Source organism: Chiloscyllium punctatum, chromosome 5 (assembly GCF_047496795.1).
Source record: "Chiloscyllium punctatum isolate Juve2018m chromosome 5, sChiPun1.3, whole genome shotgun sequence".
Classification (NCBI taxonomy): Eukaryota; Metazoa; Chordata; class Chondrichthyes; order Orectolobiformes; family Hemiscylliidae; genus Chiloscyllium; species Chiloscyllium punctatum.
Window position 1 is genome coordinate 30551369 of NC_092743.1, and position 14665 is coordinate 30566033.

General features: G+C 42.2%; 1 protein-coding gene across 2 annotated transcripts in view; it reads right to left on the reverse strand.

The window, feature by feature from the left end:
- Nucleotides 1-14665, reverse strand: part of LOC140476958 (KH domain-containing, RNA-binding, signal transduction-associated protein 3-like) — a 170287-nt gene that overhangs the window by 56290 nt on the left and 99332 nt on the right. For both annotated transcript variants that reach the window (XR_011960634.1, XM_072569981.1), the window contains exons 6-7: nt 7629-7765; nt 3111-3294 (exon numbers count right to left, since the gene is read on the reverse strand). Coding sequence is in view for 1 of the 2 variants with exons in the window: in XM_072569981.1 (XP_072426082.1) it covers nt 3111-3294; nt 7629-7765 (321 nt within the window). In the remaining variant the exon portion in view is untranslated. The remainder of the gene's footprint in view (nt 1-3110; nt 3295-7628; nt 7766-14665) is intronic.

The following is a 14665-nucleotide window of genomic DNA, read 5'->3' on the forward strand; positions in this document are numbered from 1 at the left end:
GTAGTCCTTTAATATGCATGAGTAAGAAAGAGAAGGAAAATAACTCCGAAGTGGGGCTTTGATTAAACTGTGCACTGCAACAGTTTAAATTTTGCAAGAACATTTTGTTTTGAAAAAAAAAGGTCTCAGGCATCTAAGCCAGGAGCTAGCCAGTGCTATGGTACTCTTCCAGTCATTAAACACCTTGACATAATTAGAATTTATAGAATCATAGAATCCCTACAAAGTGGAAACAAACCATTCAACCCATCAGATCCCACCAACCCTCTGAAGAGCATTCCACCTAGACCCACCCCTACTCCTCCATCCTTGTAACCCTGTATTTCCAATGGTTAATTCACTTAGCCTGAACATCCCTGGACACTACAGACACTAAATACTACAGACAATTTGGCATGGCCAATCCACCTAGCCTGCACAACTTCATACTGTGGGCGAAAAACAGAGCACCTGGAGGGAAACCCATGCAGACACAGGGAGAATGTGCATACTCCAAACAAACAACCACCCAAGGATGGAATTGAACATGGGTTCCTGGTGCTGAGAGGCAACAGTGGTAACCACTGAGCCACCATGCTGTCCCTAAGTGTTCTACTGTCCAAGGTGAAACCAGCACAAAATAAGTAATTTCAGATTTAAATCAGTGGGAGCTATGAATTTTTATTTCTACTTCTGGTACCTTTGAAAGAAAGCATAAAGAAATTTTAAAAAACTATTGTCAAAATAAGAGATATTTTAAAACTATATTAGAGTAACTGCAATTTCTTTCAAATAAGTAATGATTAAAATAGACTGACAGAAACCGTGAATCACCTGTCAATGCACAAACAGGAAATCAATGCTGCTCCTATCATCAGTGTGGACTCCCACTGGAACAGGAAGCTGGTGCTGCTGACACTGTTAAACTGTTGTTTGCCACCCTATTGTGTGGTCATTGCTGTTGACACTCACTTGGAACCTTTACTCACTGCCCTGTTCTCTCCTGCTTGTTGTCCTGCTTGATGTTATCATCTGGTGCCCATAGTTTTACTTGTTGCCTCACTCAAAGACGAGCATGGATTTATGATGGGTGATGCAGTGATGACACTTTCCAAGATCACTCAGATGTCAAAAGCACACACTCCATAAATGGGAGACTTGAACAGAAGTTCTTTATTATATAGTAAATTTATTAAACTTTACAAAACAAAAATTCCGATAAAGACAGGCTCTCATTAAAACTAGAATTAATAGGATCAGTTTAAAAAGTAAAGTTTTCTGTTCTCACATTAAGCAGATTTGTTAGCTATCAAAAAGCATTTTTAAAATGAGATGGAAAAAAAATTGGACATCAGAACCATAGGGGTATAATGCATAACACCATAGATTCTGCGCCAGAAAAAAATTTTGTTGACTCACCATGTATTAAAGCTACTTCAGCAGGCTTTCCAAAATTAGATTTTACAAAAGATAAAATAGAGGGGACATTTCTCACTCCCACTACTCTATTCGACAAACAAAATAAATAATGCCGACAACAGTGATTCAATAGCTGTCCAAGAGAAGAAACTGTTGATGAGATGGATTATAATTTCAGAATTTTCAAAAGGTGCTCTTTAATAGAATAATGAATAAGACTGGAAAATGTAGAGTCAGAGGATAACTGACAGAACTGATTGCTAACCAGGAGATAGGAAGCGGTATTCAACAAGGATCAGTATTGTATCCACTACTGGTCATAACTGACATTATGAATTTGGAATTAAACCAATTTTTTAATTTGCAAATGACACCAACATAAATGGGATAGGAAACACTGAGGACGGTGCAAAAAATTACAGAAGTACATTAACAAGCTCAATGCCTGTAAATAATTAGCAAACAAAGTTTAACAGATAAATGTGAGCTAGTAGATCATGGCAGAGGTGGGAGGTAATCTATTCTTTAGAGGTTGTAAGTCTAGGTGAGGCAGAAAAATGAGGGAATTTTTGAAGTACAAATTACTAAGTTGTGCCACAGGTTTTTACATTGTATTGAACCTTGGCTAGAACAAACTTAGAACTGTGCATAATTCTGGTCACTACTACGGAAACAGTCATTTGGTTGTGTATAGATGTGACAAGGGTCAAATCAAAATGTATTCATCAGAAAATAATTTGGGTCTCTTTTCTCTTGAAAATAAAAGCTGAAGTATAATCTAATAGCTATGAAAGCTATGACAGGGTTGGATGAAGTGGATGCAGAGAGAATATTCTTTATCGTGGGAAAGAGTATAAAATAAAGAACATTAATATTAGATTAGTACCAAAAAAATTAAACAGGGAATGCAGAGAAGTAGTACTTCATCCAAAGAATGGTGAGAATGTAAAACTCACCATCAGAATGATTGGTTAAAGTGAGTAGCACAAGATATTTTTAAGGGGAAGCAGGTCAAGCAAATTACATAGAAAGGAATGGTGAATTATAATGATGGATTTCCAGGAGAAAAGATGGAGGAGGTTTTGTGAGTTTGAGTGTGAATGCAGTTCAATAAAAACTGAAGGGGGCAGTACAAATTTCATAGCAATGCATCTAAATGGGCTGTTATGATACTAAGGTATATAATGTATGTCATGGCAGATTCCAAAAGTTTTATCACAGATACCCTCAAGAAGCATTTTAAAAAAAAAAGTAGAGATGTTAAAAGGAAAAAATGTCAAAACCTAGGGGAGAGCTTTATACATTTCCCCCCTTCCCCCACGAGACTTGAACACTACCGGGAAGTTGGGAAAAAGGGGAGGGAGTCGAGATAACCGATGTAAGCAGAGGAATAGGTCGTAGAGTTGGCCATCTCTGTCAAGAAGCTTGGGATCTCAAAATTTCAGTGATATCCCCATTTTTATTTTTAAAAAGATGGAATCCAAGTAGTTTAAATTGCTTTTCTTAGTTGTGGAACAACTTCTGATCTATTTTACTGTTAATGGCAATCCATTCTAATAATGCTGATACTTTTAATGGACTTCTTCAAAGACTACCTAGCTAGGTTTTAATATGCTGTTTCAAAACTACAAAAACATGACAAGCTATTTTGAACTACACCTTGTCAGTAACATTCAAAACCACAACAATTTGAGAAACAGAAATTTACTTACATATTCACCATATGATGTGTCTTGTACTGGAGGTGGTGGAGGTCTGTAACCTGGCGCTCCTCTTGCTCTTGGTGCTGGGACTCCACGTCCCCTAGCTCCAGGACCTCGACCAGGGGGTGCTCCTCTGGGAACAGGCCCTGTACGTGGAACTGTTGATGTTGAGGGAGGAACTCCACCACGGCCTCTAATGCACAGAAGAAAAAAGACAAAGATCAAGTCAGCCATGATAACACAGGATGTACATTTATTTGGAAAGGCAAGGATTGATTTGGGATAGTCAACATGGCTTTGTGCGTGGGAAATCAGGTTTCACAAACTTGATTGAGTTTATGAAGTAGTAACAAAGATGATTGATGACGGCAGAGCAGTAGATGTGATCTACATGGACTTCAGTAAGGCGTTTGACAAGGTTCCCCATGGGAGACTGATTAGCAAGCTTGATCTCATGGAATACAGGGAGAACTAGCCATTTGGATACAGAACTGGCTCAAAGGTAGAAGACAGAGGGTGGTGGTGGAGGGTTGCTTTTCAGACTGGAGGCCTGTGACCAGTGGAGTGCCACAAGGATCGGTGCTGGGCCCTCTACTTTTTATCATTTACATAAATGATTTGGATGTGAGCATAAGAGGTACAGTTAGTAAGTTTGCAGATGACACCAAAATTGGAGGTGTAGTGGACAGCGAAGAGGGTTACCTCCGATTACAACAGGATCTGGACCAGATGGGCTAATGGGCTGAGAAGTGGCAGATGGAGATTAATTTAGCTAAATGCGAGGTGCTGCATTTTGAGAAAGCAAATATTAGCAGGACTTATACACTTAATGGTAAGGTCCTAGGGAGTGTTGCTGAACAAAGAGACCATGGAGTGCAGGTTGATAGCTCCTGGAAAGTGGAGTCACAGGTGGATAGGATAGTGAAGGTGGCGTTTGGCATGCTTTCCTTTATTGGTCAGAGTATTGAGTGCAGGGGTTGGGAGGTCATGTTGCAGCTGTACAGGACATTGGTTAGGCCACTGTTGGAATATTGCGTGCTATTCTGGTCTCCTTCCTATCGGAAAGATGTTGCGAAACTTGAAAGGGTTCAGAAAAGATTTACAAGGATGTTGCCAGGGTTGGAGGATCGGAGCTACAGGGAGAGGCTGAACAGGCTGGGTTTGTTTTCCCTGGAGTGTCAGAGGCTGAGGGGTGACCTTATAGAGGTTTACAAAATTATGAGGGGCATGGGTGGGGTAAATAGACAAAATATTTTCCCTGGGGTCAGGGAGTCCAGAACTAGAGGACATAGGTTTAGGGTGAGAGGGGAAGATATAAAAGAGACCCAAGGAGCAACTTTTTCACGCAGAGGGTGGTACGTGTATGGAATGAGCTGCCAAAGGATGTGGTAGATGCTGGTATAATTGCAACATTTAAGAGGCATTTGGATGGGTATATGAATAGGAAGAGTTTGGAGGGATATGGGCCGGGTGCTGGCAGGTGGGACTAGATTGGGTTGGGATATCTGGTCAGCATGGACGGGTTGGACCAAAGGGTCTGTTTCCATGCTGTACATCTCTATGACTCTATGACTAACAAGACAATAAAATAGAGAGAAGGCCATGAAATCATCGACCACCAAAACATCATTCAATTTCATCTGTTTTATGTCCATAAAAGTATTCTTTAAAAAAATTGTTAAATTGTTCCTTTATACACTTATTTCAAGTAGTGCAATTTCTGTAAAATTCTAAAACGTTAGGTTTTGTTTGCACCAGACACTTTCTAAAAATTCACTCGTGGGACATGAGCGTCACTGGCTGGCCAGCATTTACTACCCATCCTTGCCCTTGATAATATGGTAGTGAGCTGTCTTCTTGAATCATGACAGTCCATGTGCTGCAGGTTGACACAATGTTATTAGGGAGGAAATTCCAGGATTTTGACCCAATGTCAGTGGAGTAACAGTGATATATTTCCAAGTCAGGATGGTGAGTAACTTGGAAGGAAATTTGCAGATGGTAGTATTCCCATGTACCTTCTGCCCTTGTTCTTTTAGATGGAAGTGGCCGTGGATTTGTAAGTTGCTGTCTAAACGCCTGTGAATGAATTTCTGCAGTGCATCTTGTAGTTGGTACGTACCGCTGCTACCGAACATCAGTGACGGAGGGACTGGATGTTCATGAATGTGGTGTCAATCAAGCAGGCTGCTTTGTCCTGGATGATATCAAGCTTTTTGAATGGACGTGCAACCATCCAGGCATCACATTCCTGACTTGTGCCTTGTAAATGATGGACAGGCTTTGTGGAGTCAGGAAGTAAATTACTTTGTGCAATATTCCTAGCCTCTAGCCTACTCTTGTGGTCACTATGTTTATGTGGCAGAAATGCTCATTCTTAAACATGATTTCCTTCTTAGCCTGACATTCCCACATCAACATCCACCTGGATCAGCAATACTAGGTCTTTTCCAATACTTGATATTGATTCTGCCATGCACTGAAGACTCTCAATCTTTGTTAACATTTGTTCAACAGGGAAATGTGTTTGGCCTGCCTCACAATAATCTTTATGTAAATGGAATATATTTAATATGTTCCCTCCCACCATTATCTGCCTTCTTACAAAGAAAAACAAATTAGGTGCAGGAATAGATCATTCAACCTTTCCAATCTACTCTGTAATTCCACAAGATCATCCAACTTAGCACTGGTTTCTGATTTTTGCCCACACCCTTTGAATCTTTTAGTCCCAAGAACTAGACTTAAAATATTTTCAAGAAACAATACATGTATTGATCCTAATTGCTTTTTGCAGCATAGAATTCCATACAGTCACTATTCTCAGGGTGAAGAAATTTCACATCTCACCCTAAGATTGTGACCCCTGCTTCTGGAGACCCCCACCCCCGTTTTTGCGAACATTCTTTCAGCATTTATCCTGTCTAGTTAGAATTTTATAGGTTTCTGCGAGATCTGCCTCGCCCGACTCAAATTCCAGTGGATATAGTCCTAACTGATCCAGTCTCTCTTCATATCAATCAAATCAACTGTTAAATGTTCTTTGCACTCCCTCTCTAGCCAGAGCTTCCTTCCTCAGATAAGGTGAACAAAATTGCCTGCTGTATTCCAGGTGTGGGGTCACCAAAGCTCCATGCAATTAAGAGGCATCCTGTATTCAAATCCTCTTGCTATGATGGCCAACATTTGCCTTTTTTACTGCCCGTTTCTCTTGCAACTTATTTTCATCAAATGCTTTACAAGGACATTACCCAGTTCTCATTGCATTTTTTCCAATCTATCGTCATTCAGATAATGAACGATGTACATTTGTTTTTCAGACTGGAGGCCTGAAATCCAGGGGAATTGAAATCCACATTTATCCCGGTGTCTGCAGGGTCCCAAGGCGAAAGATGAGGAGCTCCTCCTCCAGGAGTTGGGTGGTAACAGTTTGGCGGTGGAGGCGGCCCAGAACCTGCATGTCCTTGATGGAGTGGAAGGGGGAAATTGAAGTCTTCAGCCACAGGGCAATGGGGTTGGTGGGTGCACGTGTCCCAGAGACGTTCTCTGATACAATCCATAAGGCGGTGTCCTGTCTCCCCGATGTAGAGGATAATTGGGTATAACGAATGCAGTAGATGACATTGGTAGAGGTACAGGGTAAATTTCTGACAGATGTCGAAGGATCCCTTCGGGCCTTGGGTGGACGCAGATTTTGCACTTCCTGCAGTGGCAGGGCAAGGTGCCGGGGTAGGATGTGGGCTGGTGGGGGTGTGGACCTGATGAGGGAGTTGCGGAGGGAATGGTCTTTTGGGAATGCTGATGGGGGTGGGGAGGGAAATACATCTCTGGAGTCCATTTGGAGGTGGCGGAGGATGATGCATTGTATGCGGAGGTTTGTGGGGTGGAAGGCGAGGTTCTGTCCTTGTTGTGTTGGGAGGGGTGGGATTCAAGAGTGGTGGTGCATGAAGTGGAGGAGATGCACTAGAGGGTACCGCTAACCATGTGGGAAGGGAAGTTGCAATCCTGGAAGAGGGAGGCCATCTGGGACTTTGAGGTAGAATTGGGAACAGGTGCGGTGGAGGCAGAGGAATTGGGAATACGGGATGGCGTTTTTTTTTAAAACAGGAGGCAGGGTGGGAGGAGGTGTAGTCTAGGTAGCTGTGGGAGTCGGTGGGCTTGTAGTATATGTCTGTGGTTAGTAAATCAGCAGAGACGGTGATGGAGAGGTCCAGGAAGGGGAGGGAGGTTCATGTTTTGAATTTTTGCAGTATTAAGCACTTCAGTGTTAACAATAAAACTGAATGCCACAACTATGGGTGACTAGGAGTATGAAGAATAGAGATTTGTAGGAAATGCTTTCATCCAATACTTTAGTGAAGTATTTTCTTTGAAATACTTACAAACTTGATATTGGCCAAATTGTATTTTAGATTAAGTTTTCTCCTTAACTATACGGATAGTGAATCACTTCTGGTAGTGAAAAATGATTTTGAAATAAAGCCAAAAGCTTACCAGCCTGCACCATAAAAATAAATATACATTCACCTGCTTAGAGCTGGAGCAAGTGTCCCTCTCCCCCTTACTGGTTTCCCTCGAACTGCTGGAGTTTCTGGACTCTCTGGTGTACCATTCAAGTAGGATAGTTCTTGAAGCTGTTGCTGTCTAATTTCATCATTGTAATCCTGCAAACACATGTACAGGGGTATACACATTACAAACCTGACTGTAATCCAGTTGTGCACTATAGGGTAGCGTGAGTTGCAGGGTGGGGGCAGTGTTTACACTTTTATAGTTATTATCAAACTTATCAGCTTACCTGTGTCTATTACTCAACAGACAATTGTAACAACTTCTATAACATCTGCAATCAAAACATTTTACACTCATGGAAATAAAACCGGATTAGAAATTAAAGTTTAGCTGTAAAGAAAAAGTCAGTTTATTATTAGGAAACCATTTTTAAAAAGGATTACTGCAGTTATCTTAAGTCTATGGCTACTGAGTTCAAAAGATTTTTATTTAAATAAGGCAAAAATAAAATTCAGCCTGTAGCAATGTAGTGTAATTCGGATTAATTAAGGCATTTCTTCTATTAGCCATTATTACCTGATGCCAATCAACTTAACCACTTTGATCAATTTCTAAAGCTGTCTCACACTTACATACTTGAATTTTACATGCATACGTTGGGAGCATAGGCTGTCAGGGAAGGATGTGGTGGAAATGTGGAACTTTTTCAAGGAGCAGATACGACGTGTCCTTGATATGTATGTACCTATCAGGCAGGAAAGAAGTGGTCGTGTGAGGGAGCCTTGGTTGACGAGGGAGGTTGAATGTCTAGTAAAGAGAAGAAGGAGGCTTACATAAGGTTGAGGAAACAGGTTTCAGACAGAGCAGTGGAGGGATACAGGATAGCCAGAAGGGACCTGAAGAAAGGGATTAGGAGAGCTAAGAGAGGGCATGAAAAATCCTTGGCGGATAGGATCAAGGATAACCCCAAGGCATTTTATGCGTATGTGAGAAACCTGAGAATGACGAGAACGAGGGTAGGTCCGATCAAGGACAGTAGTGGGAGACTGTGTATTGAGTCGGAAGAGATAGGAGGGGTCTTGAACAAGTACTTCTCTTCAGTATTTACGAACGAGAGGGACCGTATTGTTGAAGAGGAGAGTGTGGAACGGACTGTTAAGCTAGAAGAGATACCTGTTAGGAAGGAAGATGTGTTGGACATTTTGAACAACTTGAGGATAGACAAGTCCCCCAGGCCTGACGGGATATATCCTAGGATTATGTGGGAAGCAAGAGAGGAAATTGCAGTACCGTTGGCATTGATCTTCTCGTCTTCACTGGCAACGGGGGTGGTACCAGGGGACTGGAGAGTAGCGAATGTTGTGCCCCTGTTCAAAAAAGGGAATAGGGATAACCCCGGGAATTACAGGCCAGTTAGTCTTACTTCTGTGGTAGGCAAAGTAATGGAAAGGGTACTGAGGGATAGGATTTACGAGTATCTGGAAAGACACTGCTTGATTAGGGACAGCTAGCACGGATTTGTGAAGGGTAGGTCTTGCCTTACAAGTCTTATTGAATTCTTCGAGGAGGTGACAAGCATGTGGATGAGGGTAGAGCAGTGGATGTAGTGTACATGGATTTTAGAAAGGCATTTGATAAGGTTCCCCATGGTAGGCTTATGCGGAAAGTCAGGAGGCATGGGATAGAGGGAAATTTGGCCAATTGGATAGAAAACTGGCTAACCGGTCGAAGGCAGAGAGTGGTGGTAGATGGTAAATATTCAGCCTGGAGCCCAGTTACAAGTGGAGTTCCGCAGGGTTCAGTTCTGAGTCCTCTGCTGTTTGTAATTTTTATTAATGACTTAGATGAGGGAATCGAAGGGTGGGTCAGTAAATTTGCAGATGATACGAAGATAGGTGGAGTTGTGGACAGTGAGGAGGGCTGTTGTCGGATGCAGAGGGACTTAGATATGATGCAGAGCTGGGCTGAGGAGTGGCAGATGGAGTTCAACCCTGCCAAGTGTGAGGTTGTCCATTTCGGAAGAACAAATAAGAATGCGGAATACAGGGTTAATGGTAGGGTTCTTAGTCAGGTGGAGGAACAGAGGGATCTTGGGGTCTATGTACATAGATCTTTGAAGGTTGCCACTCAGGTGGATAGAGTTTGTAAGAAGGCCTATGGAGTATTATCGTTCATTAGCAGAGGGATTGAATTCAAGAGTCGTGAAGTGATGTTGCAGCTGTACAGGACTTTGGTTAGGCCACAGTTGGAGTACTGTGTGCAGTTCTGGTCGCCTCACTTTAGGAAAGATGTGGAAGCTTTGGAGAGGGTGCAGAGAAGATTTACCAGGATGTTGCCTGGAATGGAGAGTAGGTCGTACGAGGATAGGTTGAGAGTTCTCGGCCTTTTCTCGTTGGAACGGCGAAGGATGGGTGGTGACTTGATAGAGGTTTATAAGATAATCAGGGGAATAGATAGAGTAGACAGTCAGAAACTTTTTCCCCGGGTACAACAGAGTGTTACAAGGGGACATAAATTTAAGGTGAAGGGTGGAAGGTATAGGGGAGATGTCAGGGGTGGGTTCTTTACCCAGAGAGTGGTGGGGGGCATGGAATGCACTGCCCGTGGGAGTGGTAGAGTCAGAATCATTGGCGACCTTTAAGCGGCATTTGGATAGGTACATGGATGGGTGCTTAATCTAGGTTAGAAGTTCGGCACAACATCGTGGGCCTGTTCTGTGCTGTATTGTTCTATGTTCTATGTTCTATGAAGTGTGCTTGAAGTCAGTCCTCATACCACTGAAAACTGTGAGGGCATTTCTACCTGGCAGATAAATTGATGTTTTTTCCCCCAAGGAGGAAAAAGTATTAGTCTTACAAAGATACTTCCTTACACCCTCTAACCCCTTTCCATTTAATCTATTATTTTTTGAAAGCTAAATCAATAGTCAATTGAGAAGTGCAGTATTGTGCTTATGGTTTATTGCTCATTGTAGTCTTCTTTATATTTGGGAGATGAAATGCAAACTGAGTGAATGACGCTGAATTTCCAGTTGCCATCACTTCAATATACTATGTTCCCATGACAACCTCTCGGTCTCAGGCTTGCTGCAGTGAAGCTCAACACAAGTTAGAGAAACACCTCATCTTCTGCTTAGGTATCTCACAGCCCTGAGGACTCAACATAGTTTAACAATTTCAGAACATGAACACCTTCCTCCATGTTCAATACCCACTCCCACACTCCTCCGTCCCTGTTCAGTCTGGTTTCCCAGCGCAGCCAATTCATTTCCATTTATTCAGAGTTGCCAATAACACCTATTCAGCATTTACTTTATTGGCAAAAGTAAAGCCAGAATCTCTACATCTGTTTCTTTCAGCCCCGCACCCGTCTCTTGGCTGGGTGCCCATCTATTTATCTTCCAATTTTGACCCAACAGCATAAATACCACCATTTCCAGCTACTTTCAGTTCTGAAAAAAGGGCCACTGGACTTGAAAATCCACTGGACTTGAAAATCCACTGATGACACCACACCCGAGCTTCTCTCGAAGTTTCTGTTTCTGTCCCATTGCTAAATGAGCATGTTCCGAAGTTCAAATCAAAAACAGCACAGTATAGTTTAGGGAGGGTGGATAACTGCAGAAATGACTGCTGGTAAGGTAAAGGTAGGTTTCCCTAGTCCCCTGGAGAATACAGGGTTACTATGGCACGCGCGTAAGCAAGAGCGAGAGAGAAATCTGGGGTTCACCACACTTTAGGCAAGGGGCAAGAATAAAGTTGTGGGACCTTCACAGATCTCAGCCAGTGTGGAATTATTATTGGTATCACTGCATTGCAGCAGTCCAGTCAAATTAGTTAATTGACCCCAACTACTGGAGCTAACTTCACCCATATGTCTTAAATCAGTCTAAGGAAAGACAAAAAACTGATAAGAGATGAAATGAGACATGAAGAAGAAGATGATTAGAGTTTTTAACCAGTATAATTTGATTAATCCAACATACTTTCAATTGTGAAAAAACATTTCAGCTTTTGTATAATTTGCAAAATCTCCACCTGTACTGTCAGAGTCCCCATCTCTAACACTTTGACAACTTAAGGACACAAATGACTTAAACCTATATAGTGGAACCACATACAGCTTCTTCCTGGTATACCTAAGCTTAAACATACTCCACTTTCAGAAAGCTCTTCATGATTTTATCCTAACTCTTTCTGCCTGTGATTAGCACTAACTTTTAACTCTAAGGCAATCTATCTTTAATCTATCCATCACTTTCGAAGAAGTTTGTTAAATAGGCATGTTGTGAAGTTAGTGAGTTGAGAAGATTTGTTGCTCAGGTTGAGGTTCTAAATGTAGGCTTGCTCGCTGAGGTGGAAGGTTCATTTTCGCAAATCGTCCAGCTCAGTGAGCAAATAAAAAAATAGCACAGGTCGATACAATTTGCTTCATCCAAGGACTTCACAAGATTGCTCAAAACACAAAGTAAAACTACAAAAAAAATTCTCTAAACTGTTGGTACTTTCCTTAAGCTTTAAAAATCACAGAATACAGTTTGCACTTCTGATAGCCACACCAGCAGAAGGTTGCGATTGCATTGGAAGGAGAACAGAGGAAATTTATCAGGATGCAGCCTAGGATGAAAAGCCTCAGTAATGAACAGAGAATGGATAGGCTGCGTTTGTTTTCCTTACAGCTAAGGTGTGGGAGTTGTGCGCATCTATACTTCACCTAATTTTGTCTAGCTCGGACTAGGTTACGAGAATCTTTTTCCCATGGCTGACTTCTCAGAGACCAAAACAGCAGAAATTTAAGGTGAGGAGTATGTGATTTAGAGGAGATTGGAGAATTTTTTTTAAACCTGAAGGATGGCAACAGGCTGTTTGAGCAGGTGGAGGAGGCAGGTAGTCTTGCAACATTTAAGCAGCACCTGAATCAAGCACTTAAAATGCCAGCACACTGTAGACTATAGACCATATGCAGATAAATGTAATTAATGCAGTTTGGTGTTTGTTAGTCCATAAGGGATATTTCTATGTTGTCTGACTCCATGACCTCTCCTTCTAAAATGGAGCTTGTCTGTTTTGTTTGATCATAAAACCCTACTAATGCGCACAAAAAAAAGTATAAATTCTAAAGTTAAGCCTTAAAAATTGTTTAAATAAATTCACCATGGCCACAAGCATGTTTAAAAGTTAATTGTTAATCAGATACAAAAAACTCACTGTACTAGCTCATGAACCAAAAGTACAAACTTACATATATACATTTCATTATTTCACTAATGATGTTTAGATATATAAATGTAAACTGACAAAGACACATCACCAACCTCACTACCTCTAACATTATAATCTCTCAACCCCAGAAAGCCTGCTTCTACCTCCTTCCTCACATCTACAAACCAGACTGTCCCAGTACGCCCTATCATCCTGTTCCTGCTTCACCAAGCTGATTTCTCCCTACCTTGACTAAGTCTTCGTTCCACTTGTCCTAACCCTGTCCACCGACATCCACGATTCCTCGGATACCCTCCACCACATTGACAATTTCCAGTTTCCTGGCCCTAACTGCCTCCTCTTCATCACAGATGCCCAATTTCTCCTCACCCCCATTGCCCACCAGGATGGTCTGAGTGCTCTTGGCTTCTTTCTCAACCAGAGGCCTGAACAATGTCCATCCACCGCCACTCTTTTCTACTTGGTTGAATTTGTTCCCTATAAGCAATCTTTCCTTTCATTCACCTCACTGCTGTCAAGTCCAAGGAGTGGCTATGGGCACCCGTATGGGTCAGAGTAATGCCTGACTTTTTATGGGGTATGTGGATTATCCTTCTTCCAGTCCTACACTGGCTTTTCACACAACTCTTTTCTCGTTACATCGAGAACTGTTTCAGTGCCACTTCGTGCTCCTGCCACAGCCTTAATTTAGTTTATTTTGCCTCCAATTTCCAACCCTCTACAACTTTCTCACAATCCATTGCCAACACTTCCCTTCCTTGATCTCTTTCCATTCAGGAAATAAACGGTCTGCTGCCATCCACTACAAAGGCACAGACTACCATAGCTACCTTCATACAGCTCTTCACATACCACTTCCCATAAAGGATTTCATCCCAATCTTCCATTTCCTTCATCCACATCATACTTGTTGGGACGATGCCACCTTCTAAAACAGCAGTACTGACATGGCTTCTTTCTTCCATAACCATAGCTTCCTGCTCACAGTGGTTGACACGGCCCTCAATGGCATCTGACCTAACCACCCTATCAAGTTATTCTGCCCTTGCTCCTTCCCATCACTCAGTGTGATTGGGTCCCTCTTGTCCTCACTTATCATCTCACCAGCCTCCACATTCAAAAGATCATCCTTTTCCATTTCAGACAATCCCAGCAGACCACCACCACTCAACACATCTCCTCCTCACTCCCTCTGTCTGCATTCACAGGAGTCATTCCCTCCAGGACACTAGTCCATTTCTCAATGGCCACCAACACCACCCCACCTTCCCATGTAACTGCAAAACATGCAACATCTGCTCCTTCATCTCTTCCCTGCTCACCACCCAAGGGCCTCTTTCCAAGTGAAAGAGCATTTCACCTGTACCTCCTTCAATCTGGTCTACTGTATTTGCTACACTGGAAACCAAACAGACTGGGTGATTGTTTTACAGAACACCTCCAGTCCATGTGTAGGCATAACAGAACAACGCAGTGCAGAACAGGCCCTTCAGCCCTCAATGCTGCACCGACCTGTGAACTATTCTCAGTCGTCCACCTACACTATTCCAAAATCATCCATGTGTTTAAATCTCCCTAATGTGGCAGAGTTGACATTAGAGGTAGTGCATTCCATGCCCTTACTACTCTCTGCGTAAAGAACCTGCCTCTGATGTCTGTCTTAAATCTATCACCTCTCAATTTGTAGTTATGTCCCCTCGTACATGCTGAAGTAATCATCCTAGGAAAAAGACTTTCACTGTCTAACCTACACCTTCCTGTCGTTGATCATTTTAACACAACAACCTGCCCGCATGCTCTCATCTGTCCTCAGCAGTGCTCCAGTGAATC